The 17,248-nt window shown below is 37.8% G+C and overlaps 1 protein-coding gene across 2 annotated transcripts; it reads left to right on the top strand.

Moving 5' to 3' along the window:
• The first annotated feature begins 691 nt into the window (after positions 1-691).
• On the top strand, positions 692-17,035 carry cplx2a (complexin 2a). Of its 2 annotated transcripts, none has more exons than XM_021471102.3 (4): positions 692-1,391; positions 1,896-2,003; positions 14,037-14,215; positions 15,894-17,032. In XM_021471102.3, exons 2-4 carry the CDS (start codon positions 1,973-1,975, stop codon positions 16,083-16,085), a joined length of 402 nt encoding a protein of 133 aa, XP_021326777.1. In that variant the 5' UTR covers positions 692-1,391; positions 1,896-1,972; the 3' UTR covers positions 16,086-17,032.
• The last annotated feature ends 213 nt before the right edge of the window (positions 17,036-17,248 follow it).

The following is a 17,248-nucleotide window of genomic DNA, read 5'->3' as shown; positions in this document are numbered from 1 at the left end:
TTGCAAGTTGTTGGTTCAGAGATGCTCTTCTGCATACTTTGGTTGTAACGAGTGGTTATTTGACTTACTTTCTATCAGCTCGAACCAGACTGGCTATTCTCCTCTGGCACCAACAGCCATGCCACATTCCAAGTCACTTAAATTCCCTCTCTTCCCCATTCTGATGCTCGGTTTGAACTGCAGCAGATCGTCTTGAGCATGTCTACATGCCTATTGAGTTGCTGCCATGTGATTGGCTGATTAGAAATTTGCGTTAATGAACAGTTGGACAAATGTGCCTAATAAAGTGGCCAGTAAGTGTATATAAATTGCATCACTAATATACACTGTAAAAAGCGCTGGGTTCCGTACAATCCCTTCATGTTAAGCTAATTTCATTGTTTTTGCAAATTTGAGTGGATTGAACATAAAAGGATTAACTTGTCTTAAGAATTGTATTGATTGAGCTCATTTTTAAGAAATTGTATGAACAAACAGCAAAAATCCTTTTTAGTGTATTACAATGGTCAGTTTTATGGCTATATTTCATATTTTCTGGGAAAAAAAGCAATAATCTCTCTTTTTTTTTTTTTTCAAAAACGAGTATGACCCTGAAGTATCCAAATGCGGTGTGTTTTAGGAGCACTGGGCAGCATCATACGGGGGGAGGGGATGAGTTGTTCCTGAAAAGGACAAGCCCAGTCTGAGCCACAGATCCTGAATCAGCATTTTCCCTCCAGAGACTCCGACGCCCAAGTCATGAGGGGTGAAGACCCGTCCATCTTTCATTCCTCAGCTCGGCTCTGACAGCAGCGCGCGCTACACGGAGAACCATCAGCCGCGGAAGCACTGGCAGAGCAGAGGCGTGTTTCACTCCCGGCACCGCCAATCAATGACTGCTGCTCTCTCCGGCTGGGGACGTGGGATGTTTTGATGGAAAAAGGCTGCGTGTGATGCACAGGGCTTTCACCGTCTTGCAGTTCCCCTGGCCAACACTCTGACAGGCGCTGGGCGAGCAGGAAGAGACGCTCGGAGATGCTCGTAGCGGGTGAACGATAATACACATCTTGCACAACTGGCCCACGACAACTTCAACATCGGCACGATCACCCGCGGACGGACTCCGAGCAGGTATTATTGATTCACACCACTGCTTTTCTGCTGCCGCGCGCGAGCAGGCGCTGTCCGGTGAAGGTGGTGCTGAAAGCGGCGTGTGCAGCTACTAGATACTGCCGAGCCTTTGCGGCGGGGGTTCAAGTAAGGTAATGCGCCAAGACTATACTGACTGAGGTCGGAGCGCAAAAACACTTTTGTAGGGATCATTGGGCCGTGTGGCTAAATAGACCGTCCTGCGCTGGATGAAGGGAGTCGTAAAGTTACCTTATGGATCTGTGACCCCCGGAAGTTGATAGGTAGCCTATATATTTCTTCTGGCTAAAATACGCACGGCGGAGTGAGACAGGAACGCAAGTCAGCTGAATTAGCTGAGCACAATGGGGTTGCTGTAGTGTGACAGCCTGATTGTCGCTATCAGCATCAGCTGCACGGAGGGATTTGATGATCTGTCACTGAAGGATGGCTGTGCTCTGTAATTTTGCGCTGGAACATGAAAATATGTGGTGGGGAAAGGGTTTTACGTTGTGAGATGAAGGACAAAACGTTCCGTGCAAGTTGTTCATGCTTTATTTATTGAGCTGCAGGCAGTTATGCTGCTGTTTTTAATATTGCATTAGCTGTATGTGCCGATTATATATGTGTGCTCTATTTTTTTTTTTTTTTGCATCTTAAAATGTATTAGGCTATAACTGTATGGGACAATTAGAAATTGTGAATTGAATATTCATATATTGCATATTGACGTGCTTAATCGATCACCATCAATTATTATAATTAAAATCGATGTGTTTCATTGGCAGATCCGGCAGTAAATCGATCGCTGCTCCTATACATTTGAAGTGTCGAGCACCAGGACTGAAACACCTGAAAAGCCATCATGAATTTCCTGCTGAAGGCAGCTATGGGAGGTGAGTATGTTTCGCTTTGGGAGATTAGAAGTTACATTGAAAGACTGGAGTCGGTGCTGCAGTATGGCGGTCACGTGCGTTCCGTGCCGTTTAAACTCCACGCACCGGAGAGAGAACGGTACTGCTAGAAGAAACGGCGCTGCTGTGCATAATGTAATATATCAGTTATACAGCAATGTCATAGTGATGCTCTCTAGATAGTTCCACTTCGATAACACTGTGCCAAAGGTCATTATTTTCATCATTAATATAGGCGCTTTCAACAATAGGGTACAAAATGCACTCACCGGCCACTTTATTAGGTACACCTGTTCAACTGCTCGTTAACGCAAATTTCTAATCAGCCAATCACATGGCAGCAACTCAATGCATTTAGACATGGTCAAGAGGATCTGCTGCAGTTCAAACCGAGCATCAGAATGCTCTGTTTTGTTGTTGGTGCCAGACGAGTATTTGTACAATGGAGTACTCTGCATTGTTGTTGGTGCCAGACGAGTATTTCAGAAACTGCTGATCTACTGGGATTTTCTTGCACAACTATCTCTTGGGTTTACAGAGAATGGTCTGAAAAATAGAAAATATCCAGTGAGCAGCAGTTCTGTGGGCGTAAATGCCTTGTTGATGCCAGTGGTCAGAGGAGAATGGCCAGACTGGTTCCAGCTGATAGAAAGGCAACAGTATTTTAAGTAACCACTCGTTACAACTGAGGTTTGCAGAAGAGGAACAGAGCTATACACACAGCAAAATATTAGTTTTTTGTTCATTAAAATTAGTAATTTAATTTGTACACTTCCTGACAATAGTCTTGTCGTCGATCACAATTGTATGAGCAACAAATAATAACTTGACTTCTAGTTGATCACTTGGAAAAGTGGCCAAAGGTCAATTTTTCTGATGGATCATCTCTTGAAGACCTACTGGAAACCACATGGACCCAAGATTCTTACAGAAATCAGTCAAGTTTGGTAAAGAAAAAATCATGGTTTGGGGTTACATTTAGTACACTGCAAAAATGCTTTTCTATTTAGATTTTTTTTGTCTTGTTTCTAGTCCAAATATCTAAAAATTCTTATATCAAGAAGCATTTTCTAGGCAAGCAAAACATATTGTCTTGTTTTCAGAAATAATACGCCAATATTAAGTGAGTTTGTCCTTAAAAAAAACAAAATAATCTGCAAATGGGGTAAGCAAAATAATCTTGTTTTTCCTTTTGACATAAGATTATTTTGCTTACCATATTGGCAGATTATTTTGCTTGTTTTAAGGAAAACCTCGCTTAATTTTGGCATATTATATCTTAAAACAAGACAATATGTTTTGCTTGTCTAGAAAATTCTTCATGATTTAAAAGTTTTTAGATTTTTGGACTAGAATCAAGACAAAAAATCTAAGCAAGAAAAGCATTTTTTTGCAGTGTATGGGGTTGTTCAAGAGATCTGCAGGATGGATGGCAACATCAACAGCCTGAGGTATCAGGACATTTGTGCTGCCCATTAAATTACAAACCACAGGAGAGGGCAAATTCTTCAGTAGGATAGCGCTCCTCATACCTCAGCCTCCACATCAAAGTTTCTGAAAGCAAAGAAGGTCAAGATGCTTCAGAATTGGCCAGCCCAGTCACTAGACATGAATATTATTGAGCATGTTTGAGGTAAGATGAAAGAGGAAGCATTAAAGATGAATCCCAATAATCTTGATGAACTGCAAGTACGCTTTCTTTGCCATTCCAGATGACTTTATAAGTTATTTAAGACATTGCAAAGATGTATGGATGCAGTCCTCCAAGCTCAGGGGAGTCTTACACAGTATATATTTTTTTCCACTACACCATGACTTTATATTCTATACTGTACATTATATCAGTTAAGTGACAAGACTTTTGTCTAAGCAAAGTCAGACCTCACTATCCTGATTAAATCATTAAATATCAAGGCATAATCATATTTTATTTTAGTAAAATAAGTGTAATCTAGAGGCCTTTGCCTTTCATATAAGCCACTTCTGATACCAAACGATCAACTAGAAGTCAAGTTATTATTTGCTGCTCCTAAAACTTGGATAGGTAACAAGACTTTTGTTAGGTAGTGTACTTTAGTTATATTAGGTAGTTCTAAAATAGCAGTTTATTAAACACATCCAATAGGTCTAACAATATAAAAATAAATAAATTACTAAAACCTGGGATTCGTGACTTTAGCATAAAAAAAATTCACGGCACAAAGTGTACCCTATTCATGGAATGGTATTCTCTGAAGTACAATGAAGAACCATATAAATACCACGGCGCATAAATATAGAAGCTAATTATTCAGGGCGATGCTCTGGTTAAGTTCATACAATAACAAGCCATCCCAGCAGCCTGAGAGCCTGTTTGTGTGGAGCGATATGATGTGCTCCTGTGATGTGGATGCCCAAATGACCACGCAGTTCAAATATTTGCTTCAGCGCATTCAGACCGGATTGTGTTTAAAGTAGACGAGCTGATGTCACCGCTGGACAGAGGCCACAGAGCAGCTGACTGCAGCAGAGGACAGGCTGAAGAGCAGCAGCTGCCACAAGACTAAATATTTCAAAACAAAAAAGACTTCAGCTCGTCTAAGGGGTTCAAGAGAGCAGGGCTGCATGTCTTAAAAATAAAGCTGCTTTACTGGCATCCATTGTTCCATGGAGACTGCTTAAAGTAGGCATGACATCAATACTAACCATATTGATTTTGTTAGCTCATGTTGATAGTTCTGTGATGAACAATTCATCTGTGCATGTCATTAAGACATTTTTTTTGTATGCCTTGTAATCTGAATTTGAAATCTGAAAATGCACTTTCTGTTTTCTTTTAAACTTTCAGATTACGTCTGTCTGAGGTATTGGGTGTGGCTAACATATTCAACCACACCCCTTTAGTTTTTAGTTTTGACAACCAACATAAATGGTGATTAGGAGGTGTCTGTTAGGTTGTAATAACTCTCCTGAAACCCAATCTTTCTGAATGAAATGCCTTATTTACTACATCCAATCAGCTCACAGTAGAAAAAAACAAGCCCCGCCCACTATTTTCTCATCTAATATTTAGTTTCTATGGAAACGATCAAAATACAAAAAAAAAAAAAACAGTCACAGATTCCAGTTCATGCAGACTTTACCCTCATGAAAACAAAGCTTTCTTACAGTGAATATATATATAGAGAGAGAGACTATGAAAAACATTCATTGAAACATGCATTGAATAAAAGCTTGTTATTACAGGACTTTTAAACTTGTATAACCTAAAAAAAATTACATTTAAATATTACATAAATATTTATATTAAGTTGGTTTAGCTGTATTTTTGTTTGTTTGCTTGTTTTTAAATCAAATAAACCAATAGTATCTGGATGCAGCCTTTATGATGCAAGCTGAGGCTGCATCACTCAGCGATGCAATGTCAGACACAATGCACTCAAATGGAGCTAGTGACGTCACTGTGACGGGTAGGGTTAGGGGTGCGGTTAGGTGAGCCCATTAAAAAGCATTGGATGCAGCCCAGATTGCACTGCACCAGGTCTGCAGCCAGACCCCTCTCAAATAAACAGCAAAAAGAATAAAGGAATAACTACTGAGTAATCAACGTCAATGAAGTTACTATACGGTCCTTCATCCAATAAAGAGTTAGGAACTTTTCCCGAATAGGTTCTTTTGGTTAATCAAAAATGGTTCTACTATGATCATCTTAACCATTTTACTGTTAACAAAGAATCACCAAGAGGCGACACGCTAGTGCGATTTGGGAAACTGCCACTAGATGCCGCGGTGGCCATTTTGGAATGAAAATTCCAAAAGAACAACAGCATATTATAAGTCTGTAAAATAAACTATTAAAAGTGCTGATGATTGTGATAGTAAGTGTTTTATTGTCGTCTTTCAGGTTGTATCTCAGCTTTAATGTGCTTTTTAAATAAATAAATAAATAAATAAATAAAAAACAAAGCAGCTGCTTGCCATGGCAACAGCAATAAGATCCAATCCGCTTGTTAAGTGTGACGTCACGCGAAGCGGCTTCCGGGTCCAACACTCTATTCAACTGAATGGGGAGACTCATGAAATGGTAATAATAAACGTTTACAAAGCGATTTAATGCTTTCGAAAATGACGATCGCAGCATATATGTCCATGCCTAATATCCGATGGCCAGAAAGTGATAATTTTTTTATAAATTGTTACATTTTTGGTATTTGTGATGCAGCAAGCCCAGAGATTGTTGTGTACACTATGATTTTATATAAAATTAAATTTAATGTGTGATAGGAATAAAACGTGATCATAAACGAATGATTTCTCCACTCAAATGAATGGCGGCTTGGACCCGGAAACAGTATACATACGTCACAAACATGTCACCACTTAACAAGCAGATAGACAGCCGATCGCTTTCACTCTAAAATGGCGCAATTCGGGGTTGTTGTTTGGCGCTGCTGTTGCAATGGAACATTCTATCCGCTTGTTAAGTGGTGACGTGTTTGTGACGTACGTAATACTCTTTCCGGGTCCAAGCTGCCATTCATTTGAGTGGAGAAATCATTCGTTTATGATCACGTTTTATTCCTATTACACATTAAAGTTAATTGTACATAAAATCATTTTGGCAAATGGCAAATGTATAGTCAGTTTATATCAAAATTAAGAAAATATAAAAAATATAGAAGTCATTTTTCCCATAATAATGAATAAATGACCAAATTATGCGACCCAAGAGTAAATATTTCAAAATAAAAGACATCAACGGTTCTCAGAGATCTAAGACGGAAAGGTTTGTAAATTTAGTGTCGCAAATCTGGAAGCTTTCTTGCTCATTTCTAATGCATTTATGAACTTTATGATAATAAATGATGTTTTTGTCAAGTTGTGTAAGAGATAAATAGCAAAAGCATGACAAATTTAGTGTAAAAATTAAAAAAAATGGAAAGATATAGGGGTCACATTTTCCTATCACAATATAGAAATAGTCAAAATGATGCAACCCTTCCCAATCGTAAATATTTAAAAATAAAAGACATCAACCATTCTCTGAATTTAAATCAAATTTATAAGAGCGTAACAGATGAATGGTGAAGCGTAACAAATGTATTGTCAGTTTATATCAAAATAATACATTTGTAAATTTGGCTGTAAATTTGGCAAAGCAAATCTGATTTATTTCCTTATAAATTAACATGTATAACAAAATTCTTACTTTATTTAGTTGAACAGTACGACGAATGTAGTCAGACAGTTTGTGTGATAATTAAGAAAATGAACAGACTTGTTTGTTTTCCCATCGTGATGTAGAAATGGTAAAATGATGCAACCCTTCCCAAGAGTAAACTTGATTTGAGAGTAGTGTGTGTGTGACTGCGAGTCTTCAAAGACCTGAGGTGGGAAAAAACTGTATGAAAATAGCAGCTTTGTTTTAACATTTCAGAAAGAGAACCGTTTTGATGCCATCTGTGGAGAGGTACAAAACACTGAAATTGGAGCAAACAAAACACCATATGTTAACACTGTAAAGTCAACCAGACTGGTGAATTTTTGTGTTTCGCCATGGCAGTGCAGATGCAGTTGCTCATTTTTATCACACTCTCCTCCTTGAAGCTAAAATTCGAGGATTATTTAAGAAACTGACTGCACCATTACAAAAGTTAACCATACGGTTTAAATAAAGCAACAACAACAACAACAACAAAAAAAGATTGTTTAACCATGGTGTATATAGTAGAACTGTGGCTATACAAATGATAATTAAATCTCTGATAAACCATGGTAACTATAAAATGTTCATAAGGGCAGGATAAGGATTGAATATTTATTTTCAGGAGTTAAAAACATGGCAATACAATACAGTATACAGTATACTCTGAAAAATAAACAGGCACTCTGTGTCATATACAGACACTTAAAGAGCATATGCTGTATATACATTTTTACAGATATACAGTTAAATTCAGAAACTATAAGCCCCTTTGTTTATTTTGTTTCCCCAATTTCTGTTTAACGGAGATAAGATTTTCTTCAGCATAATTCTAAACATGATAGTTTTAATAACTCATTTCAATAACTGATTTATTTTATCTTTGCCATGATGCCAGTAAATAATATTTGACCATTTAATTTTCAAGACACTTCTATACAGCTTAAAGTGACATTTAAAGGCTTAACTTAATTAGGTTAACTAGGCAGGTTAGGGTAATTAGGCAAGTTATTGTATTTTGATAATTTGCCCCGGCTGGGCAAGTTTCTGTTTCATTTCTGTGTGGAGTTTGCATGTTCCCCTCGTATTCGGGTGTTCCGGTTTCCCCCACAGTCCAAAAACATGTGGATAAACTAAATGGGCTGTAGTGTATGTGAGTGTGAATGTGAGTTTCCCAGGGTTTTGGTTGTTCACTGTATAAACATAAGCTGGGTAAGTGGCGGTTCATTCCGCTGTGGCAACCCCTGATTAATAAAGGGACTAAGCCCAAGGAAAATGAATAAATATTTAGCAGTTATTACATGATTTTACCTTGATTACAAAATTTGGTCACATTTTACAACAAGGTTGCATTTGATAAAGTTAGTGAAGGTATTTACTAATATGCACTAAGAATAAGCCATAATTGTAAGGCATATATTAATCATAGTTCAGCATTTACTAATGCATTATTAAATGCTTGTTAACAATAGCTAATGCACTGAGCGATAACATGAACTAACAATAAACAGCTTTATTTTCAGTAAAGAACATGATTAAATACTGTAATAAATGTATTGTTCAGTGTTTGTCCATGTTAGTAAGTACATTAACTCATGGGACCTTGTTGTAAAGTGTTACCCCAAATTTGGTAACATTACTTGCAATCAACACATACATTTACATCAAAAAAATTGAAATACAGAGTATTTGACTCTAGATTTTTTTTTTTTTTGCAATATAAACATCCCTTTAATATACTACATGATTTACAATTACCAACACAATCTCACGGCAGTTTGTAACTTTTTGATTTAGTGGCTAATTCCTAATTCAATTTGCTCATCCCTCAATAATGGTTGGGTTTAGGGGCAGTGTCAGGTGCCACACCTCCTTTTTAAAATTGTACATTTTCATCCAACTGAACTAGTCCAAATTTGCCACTAAACTGACAAAACATAAAATAGTTATGTTTCCCGTAAGATCAATTACAGTTAAGCACTTATCAATATCTGCTCCTAGGCATTCATTTCGTCTTTCAGTTAATGAGTGGCTTATAAAGGCATTTCGCTACCACAAAGTGGCTTTTTTATGACATTTTCAGGACTGTTGCATCACCAACAGTCAACATCATCTGACAGTGTTCAGGCATAACAGCTCTTTTTTTTTCTCTCTGCGCTCTATTATCATTGTACATCTTAGCTCTTTGAACAAAGCCCCATCTGCAGCCATGGGCCTTCATTAGCTCTCTTTCTCCCTTGATATTGCACTTGTTAGAACATTGCTCGTCTCATGGTGTAATGTTCTGATGATGTACAGTTTGTGTTTCAGCGTGTGTTTAAAGCCAGACCACAGAAATGGATCTCTTACTTTGTCTGCCTGTGTGTGTGTGTGTGTGTGTGTGTGGGTGTGTGTATATACAGTTAACCCCTTAATGCACAAGCTATAAAATAGATTTAGAAAAAATAAACTTAGACGGGTCACTTTAGACCCATAAAGTGCATCAAGGGGTTAAAGTCAAATTGATTAGCCCTCCTATGAATTTTTTTTTTTTTTCAAATATTTCCCAAATGATGTTTAACGGAGCAAGAATTTTTTTTACAGTATTTTCTATAATATTTTTTCCTTCTGGAGAAAGTCTTATTAGTTTTATTTCAGCTAGAAAAATGTTTTTTAAACCATTTTAAGGTCAATAATATTAGCCCCCTTAAGCAATATATTTATTTTTTTGATTATCTACAGAAGAAACTATCATTACAATGACTTTCCTACTTACCCTAACTTTCCTAATGAACCTAGTTAAGCCTTTAAATAGCACTTTAAGCTGAATACTAGCGTCTTGAAAAATATTTAGTCAAATTTTATTTACTGTCACCATGGCAAAGACAATAGAAATCAGTTTTTAGAAATGAGATATAAGTGGGTTATTGTGATATATCAGGACACTAATGTGTGTAATGTCACGGTATTGCAAGGTGACATTGGTCCCCATGTCTCAAAAAGCTTATGAATCATACAGAATTCGATTTTAAGTAAAACTGTAAAATTTTCAGCAGTGTTGAGGAAAGTTACTTTTGAAAGTACTGCATTACAATATTGATTAACAAAAACATCCACAAGTTAAGATACATTTTTGAGCTATATACACTGAATAAATTGCTTCACCTGGCCTTAAAAATGTGTAAATTCTACAGTCGACAGTGGCTACATCTTCTTAACAATAAAAGCAATAACAATGTTTTTTTTGAGTTTATTCGAATTGTTTTACCTGGTGAACCTGAACTAATGTCAATCATTTGCTATTTAACTGAAGGTGGGGTGCGGGTAAAGTGCTTCGCATTCAGTTTTTTTTTTTTTTTAATTTTGTGTTTCTTGCAGTTGTTGAGTTTTACTTACACATAATCTACACTTAACATCAATCCACTTCTTTTGTTTGATGAGTTCCATTGGAAAAATATAAGTCTCCGGCCTGCCATTGTTTCTGTTTCTGTCTGTAGTGATGACGAGCTATTCCAACGCAATCTCACGGCGATTCAGAACTTTTTGATTTAGTGGCTAATTTGTATGAATTTGTACAATCTTATTTGCACAATTTAGTATGATTTGCTCATCACCCAATGACGATTGGGGTCAGGTACGTGCACACATAGGGCTCAACATGTGCAGTGCACATGCCCTTTTTAGTCTTGGATAGAAAGTGCCCTTCCAAAATGATCAAAAGTGCCCCCGCGACGCAGCACACCCTCGGTCCCGCCCTTCAGTAGGCGCGCGACAACACCGCTCTTCAGTACGCGCGCAACAACAGCAACCCCCCCGCACCCTAACCCCCACCCCCCCCCATCTTCAAAAAATGTATCCTGCACATGCCCTTTGGACGGTCTCTGCACGGGCCTGATTGGGGTTATGGGTGGGGTTAGGTGCCACGCCTCCTTTTTAAAATCTTACATTTTCGAACGACTGAACTCGTACGATTTAGCCACTAAACTGACAAAACGTAAAATACTTACGTTTCCTCGTAAGATCAGGCTGGCTATTCACAAATGAATTGTTTCTTTTAACCGGATCTTCTAAGTGAACCAGTTAATTTAATTGAACAGAGTTGTTGTGAAACCGTTTGCGTCTTCAGTAAGTACTAACATACCAGATACTCCCTCTAACTTGAAATAAACCAATATCCTGAGTTATCCAGTTACTAGAGCAGTACACTGACTTTGTGAAAAAAGAGACCTGATGATGATGAGTGCGAGCCAACTGTCTGTTCCCTCGCAGCATGCTAGCTCATTGAGTGTGTGATTTAACCTAAGGTCATTTTTATTCCGCAACATTTTACTTATTTTTAAAAGTAATGCGTTACTTTATTCGTTACTTTGGAAAAGTTATATTATAACATAACGCGGGTTACCTTTTCAAGTGAGGGTTGGGTTCAGGGATAGCGTAGGGCAATAGAAAATACAGTTTGTTCAGTAAAACCAATGGAAACATATGGCATGTCCCCATAATTCACAAAAACAAACCTATATGTGTGTATGTGTGTGTGGATGTCACACTCCCACTCTCCCTCACATAGCACACAAGGCATGATATTTGTCACACATATCATCGCTTCACATTTCAGACTTTGCTGCAGAAGATCTGAATGTGATGTCCTGTGTGTGTTTGACTACAGACATCAGGCTTTTTGTGAAGTATGTTGAGGCATCAGTGACTTTTTTTTTCATCTGATATCTTTTTCTCTGATGCTCTGGGATGTTTGTGTGCCTGCAGGTTTCTGGATCTGCTCTGCTAGATGTATTATTTATGAGTTAACTTTGTTTTGCTGAGTTGGTTATAGGCTTTTTGACTTTTGTTTTTGCCTGTCATCGTTTTTGTTTTGTTTTCTCCTCAACATAGCAGGGTGGTTTCTCAGTTTACAGCAAAACAACATTCTCAGAAAGAAATCTGTTGAAAGGAAAAGTACTGGCTGTTCTAGGCTTGTTTTTTGTACTGTAATTTTAAAGACCAACACAGACTACATTTGACTAATAAAATGTCAATAAAACTCACTTAAAATGCAGAGATACATTTTCATAATGCAATTAAAATAATTAGTAAATATGAGCTATGGACAATTTTTGTTAAAGGTCTTGTGAAGTACTTTGAAATATGCAAATGTGCATCAACTGAAACATTTTGTACAGGGCGGGACATATAGTAGCCCCTCCCCCTTTAAAAAAAAACAGCCAATAGCAATTTGTTTCTGCCACAGCTCTGCCAGTGAGAGTGGTTGTGAAATGAGACTCATCTTGAAGGGATACTAGAGCTCAGTTGATTGGTCAGAATTTTGTTCAGAAACTGAAATATTGGGTGATGCCATATAAATTGTTTTATAAAGGTTTATATCTTCTAAATGCAAATTGTATCACTACTTTGGAGCTCACTAGCTTATAGATACCCTTCAACATACTGATATGAACTTTTTTTAGATTTCACTGGACCTTTAAAACTTACAGTCACACAATTATAGATTAACAGATTTTTTGCTACTGTCAAATTACATTTAAGTACCCCAAATATACACTGCAAGGTCTGTTAGACTTCATTTTTAAATAAATGAATCTTTCAATTGTATTCTACTGCTATTTTCTTTCTTTTCTATATATTCCTGTTTTTTATTTAAAAATATTAAGCATCAAAACTTGAAAACAGTGGTAATAATACCTTTTTCTTGAATGAAAACACACCATTCTTCTATTTAGGCTTAAATAATATACACTCACCAGGCACTTTATTGGGTACACCTTACCCATAACCTTTATTAGTACCGGGTTGGACCCCCTTTTGCCTTTATCCTTCTTGGCATAGATTCAACAAGATACCGGAAATATTCCTCAGAGATTTTGGTTCTTATTGACATGATAGCCTCAGGCAGTTGCTGCAGATTTTTCGGCTGCACATCCATGATGCGAATCTCCAGTTCCACCACATCCCAAAGGTGCTCTATTGGATTATGATCTGGTGACTGTGGAGGCCATTTGAGTACAGTGAACTCATTGTCATATTCAGGAAACCAGGTCTGAGATGATTCGTGCTTTATGACATGGTGTGTTATCATGGGTACACTGTGGTCATAAAGGGATGGACATGGTTAGCAACAATACTCATGTAGGCTATGGCGTTGACACAATGCTCAGTTAGTAGTAATGGACCCAAAGCGTGCCAAGAAAATATCCCCCACTCAGTCTTCTGCTGCTGTAGCCCATCCGCCTTAAGGTTGGACGTGTTGTGTGTTCAGAGATGCTCTTCTGTATACCTCAGTTGTAACAAGTAGTTATTTGAGTTACTGTTGCCTTTATATCAGTTGGGAACCAGTCTGGCCATTCTCCTCTGACCTCTGGCATCAACAAGGCATTTGCGCCCACAGATCTGCCGCTCAATGGATATTTTCTCTTTTTCAGGCCATCCTCTGTAAACCCTAGAGATGGATGTGCGTGAAAATCCCAGTAGATCAGCAGTTTCTGAAATACTCAGACCAGCCCGTCTGGCACCAACAACCATGCCATGTTCAAAGTCACTTAAGTCACCTTAATTTGTTCCCCATTCTGATGCTCGGTTTGAACTGCAGCAGATCGTCTTGACCATCTCTAAATGCATTTAGTTGCTGCCATGTGATTGGCTGATTAGAAATTTGCACTAAAGAGCAGTTGGACAGGTGTACCTAATAAAGTGGCCGGTGAGTTTATATTGCTGATACAATTAATCTACTTAGTGTATGATTAGCTAATAAAAATAACGTTGCCTTCATGCTGAATCACCAATGGACAGTTTAAGGTGAATGTATTTCACTATAGAAACTTGATTTATGATCTGTTTTGCAGGAGGTCCCCCTGATGTTGGTAAAATGCTGGGAGGAGAAGAAGATAAAGACCCAGAGGCAGAAAAGGAGAAGGAGGAGGAGAGACAGGAAGCTCTGAGACAGGAAGAGGAGGAGAGGAAGGCCAAACACGCCAAGATGGAGGCCGAGCGAGAGAACATTCGGCAGGGCATCAGAGACAAGGTGAGAGAGCAGCGGGAACACTCGCTTACAGTCATCAAGTTCGGCTTTTACTTTTTTCCACATCCACAAAGGGAGAGTTCACCACAAAATGAAATATTGATGTTGATTTACTCACCCTCAGGCCAGGAAGATGTGTTTTCTGAAATGGAGGTCCTTAGAGAAATGCAGTCAACGGCTACTGTACTGATATTTTGAGCATCGAAAAGTTTATAAACCCTATGCAAAACAAAATGATCACACATGGAAATACATTAAGATTAACATGATACAACTAAACATTAATTACAACAATATTACCTTTAATCCACAGTCTTGTTGGAGGAATAGAAGAAAATATTTTTGTAGATTTTTGTCATTGGCTCCCAGTGCATGGACTAACAACAACAAGGAAAATAATATACACAGTTGAAGTCAGAATTATTAGCCCCCCTATTTATTTTTTTCCCTAATTTCTGTTTAACGGAGAGTTTTTTTCAACATGTTTCTAAACATAGTAGTAACATAACTCATTTCTAATAACTGATTTATCTTCGCCATGATGACAGTAAATAATATTTTACTAGATCATTTTTAAGACACTTCTATACAGCTTCAACTCAGTCCTAGACACAAGTACGGAAATGACTTGAAATAATAAACCGCAAAAAATGGTCAAACTACTTATTACTTATATACAAGAAGAATAAGGCCAGTAGCTCCTAGTCTTATCAATTTAGAAAATAGCAACTTTGCATTTTGCATCAGTTTTAGCACATGATGTCATTAACTACAGAATAGTCGAACTATAAACAGAAATTTTGTCAGGACGTTTTGGTTATTTTTTTTGAGTGAGATGCTAATGGTCTAATCATAATAAATGATCTATGCTAAGCTAAGCTAAAAGTTCTTCCGGAGATCGACTGAATGGATTCAAGCATGTTTCTAAAAAACTGCTTAATTCTAGGGTAGTTGTAAAATTAGACTATTTTTGAAAATAAGCGGGCAGTTCTTTTCAAAATCTGCATGAACCGGAAGCTGTGATCGTTTTTTTTTTTCGTATTGTGATGAAGTTCCTAGAGAAACGGAATAATAAATAAGAAAGCAATGGGCGTAGCTTGTTTTTTCTACTGTGAGCTGATTGAATGTAGTAAAGTAGGCTTTTCATTCAGAAAGTTCGGTAAATGGAGTTCGGGAGAGTTATTACAACCTAACAGACTTCTCCTAATCACCTAGCATTGATTGGCGCGATTATGCATTAACAATCGTATGAACCGTTATAGGGGGGATCAAATGTATATTTATATTATACATTTTTAGTTATTAATATTTAAGATATAGATCAGAAAAAGCTATTTCTTACTGTTAAAGGACTGATCCGACTGATCACGTGTTAAATAGGAAGGGGGAGGGGGGGGGTCCAACCCTCAGTAATTGGCACCCCAGGAGTGGTATTTTAGCCACACCCAATACCTCAGACAGGCATAATCTGAGAATTTATCTGAAAACTAAATTTTAATATTAGAATACAAGGGCAAACTATTATTTTTTCTTAATGACAAGCAGAGATGAATTGTTTACCACAAAACTAGCAATGTGAGCAAACGGTGGTTCGTTCTGATTCCATTTGTACTTTAAGTTTGGAGACTTTCGTGTCCTAGTGAATGCATTTCAATAATACAAAATCTCTTGTGTTCGGCAGTACGGCATAAAGAAGCGAGAGGTGGCGGAAGCGGAGGAGGCGGCGGCGATGGAGCAGGCATGCGAAGGCAGTATGACTCGTCCAAAGAAAGCCGTCCCGTCCGGCTGCGGAGACGATGACGAGGAGGAAAACATCATGGACACGGTGATGAAGTATCTACCAGGACCACTGCAGGACATGCTGAAGAAGTAACACGCGGTGAAAAAAAATAGAGCACTCGCAGCTTTAGAAAATTATTTTAACGTGTTCAGAGTTGGGCGAGAGGAAAGGCGCACTAGAAACGCGAAACACCATTTACCTTTCACACATTTCGATTCGTGAGGAGCTTTAGATATTTAGCGACAGATTAAAACAATCAATCAAGCGAGCGGGATTTAATTATGAGAATATAAGCCATATTTTATCTTTACCTGAGTCACGTCATCTCTTCGGCAGTTATTTCTTATTCAATACGTAAACAGCAATATATATATGCATGAATTGTTCGATCGTGTCTATTCCACTGTTTTGTATTATCGGTAAATAAGGTTTTCACGTTCAACACGAGGGGGGTAAAAGAGTTCCTCGTTTGACGCTGTTCTGGTCTTGCATGTGTCCATAGTGTTCGTGTGCTCAGACATCTCGTCTTTGTCGCTGCAGAGATTGATAAATCAGATATAGAAGGCAATAACATCTTCTCATGCTGTAAGCTAAAGAACAATACCTTTGTACATTTGTCATGACGGCGTTTAGTTCATTCTGGCCAACGTTACTGTCACATTTACTCTGTAGTGTCATCGTTTAATGCCTCAATTCAGTTTTGCAATCTTGTTGAAATGCTTTAAAAAGTTCTAAATTTACAGAGAAAGAGAGAAAAAAAATGTGATTTGTAAGTTTGGACGCTCTTTGTGTTTGGACTGGACTGTAACTTCTCTGATCTAGAGCCATGAGGGAATTTATTTATTTTGTTTTTTGTCTGTGATCTAAAACATTCTCAGCAATAATAACGTATTTCTGTTTGCTTGGCTTGCAGTACAACAAGAAATAAAATTGTAAGAGTGTATGAATGGCTCTGATGATTTAAAGAAACATGGTGAAATGATGCTCTGTTTGTTGGGAGGATTGATGGGTATGGCACTGTAATAAACCAGTCACACATGTGTAGTTTTTGTCTTTCAATACTGAAAACAGAAATCAATCGAACATTTAAAGGTGCAGTATGAGTCTGACACCCAGTGGTTGAACTAGGTATTGCACTCCTGGATCAAAACACATTTTCACTCGACTCATTCTCTGACGAGTCAGCACAAGTGCAGATTTGCAGATTGACATGAGTGTGCCTGATTATTGGGCCAAAAGGCTGATTTGAACAGTTT

This window comes from Danio rerio, chromosome 1, assembly GCF_049306965.1.
Source record: "Danio rerio strain Tuebingen ecotype United States chromosome 1, GRCz12tu, whole genome shotgun sequence".
NCBI lineage: Eukaryota > Metazoa > Chordata > Actinopteri > Cypriniformes > Danionidae > Danio > Danio rerio.
The sequence above is the reverse complement of the archived record's forward strand: the minus strand, read 5'-3'. Positions and strand labels throughout refer to the sequence as shown.

Bases quoted from the DNA above. Each gene is read 5' to 3' on its own strand.
- cplx2a (XM_021471102.3), top strand. From the start codon at position 1,973: ATGAATTTCCTGCTGAAGGCAGCTATGGGAG. The intron at 2,004-14,036 runs GTGAGTATGTTT...TCTGTTTTGCAG, and splicing joins GCTGAAGGCAGCTATGGGAG to GAGGTCCCCCTGATGTTGGT. The intron at 14,216-15,893 runs GTGAGAGAGCAG...TGTGTTCGGCAG, and splicing joins GGCAGGGCATCAGAGACAAG to TACGGCATAAAGAAGCGAGA.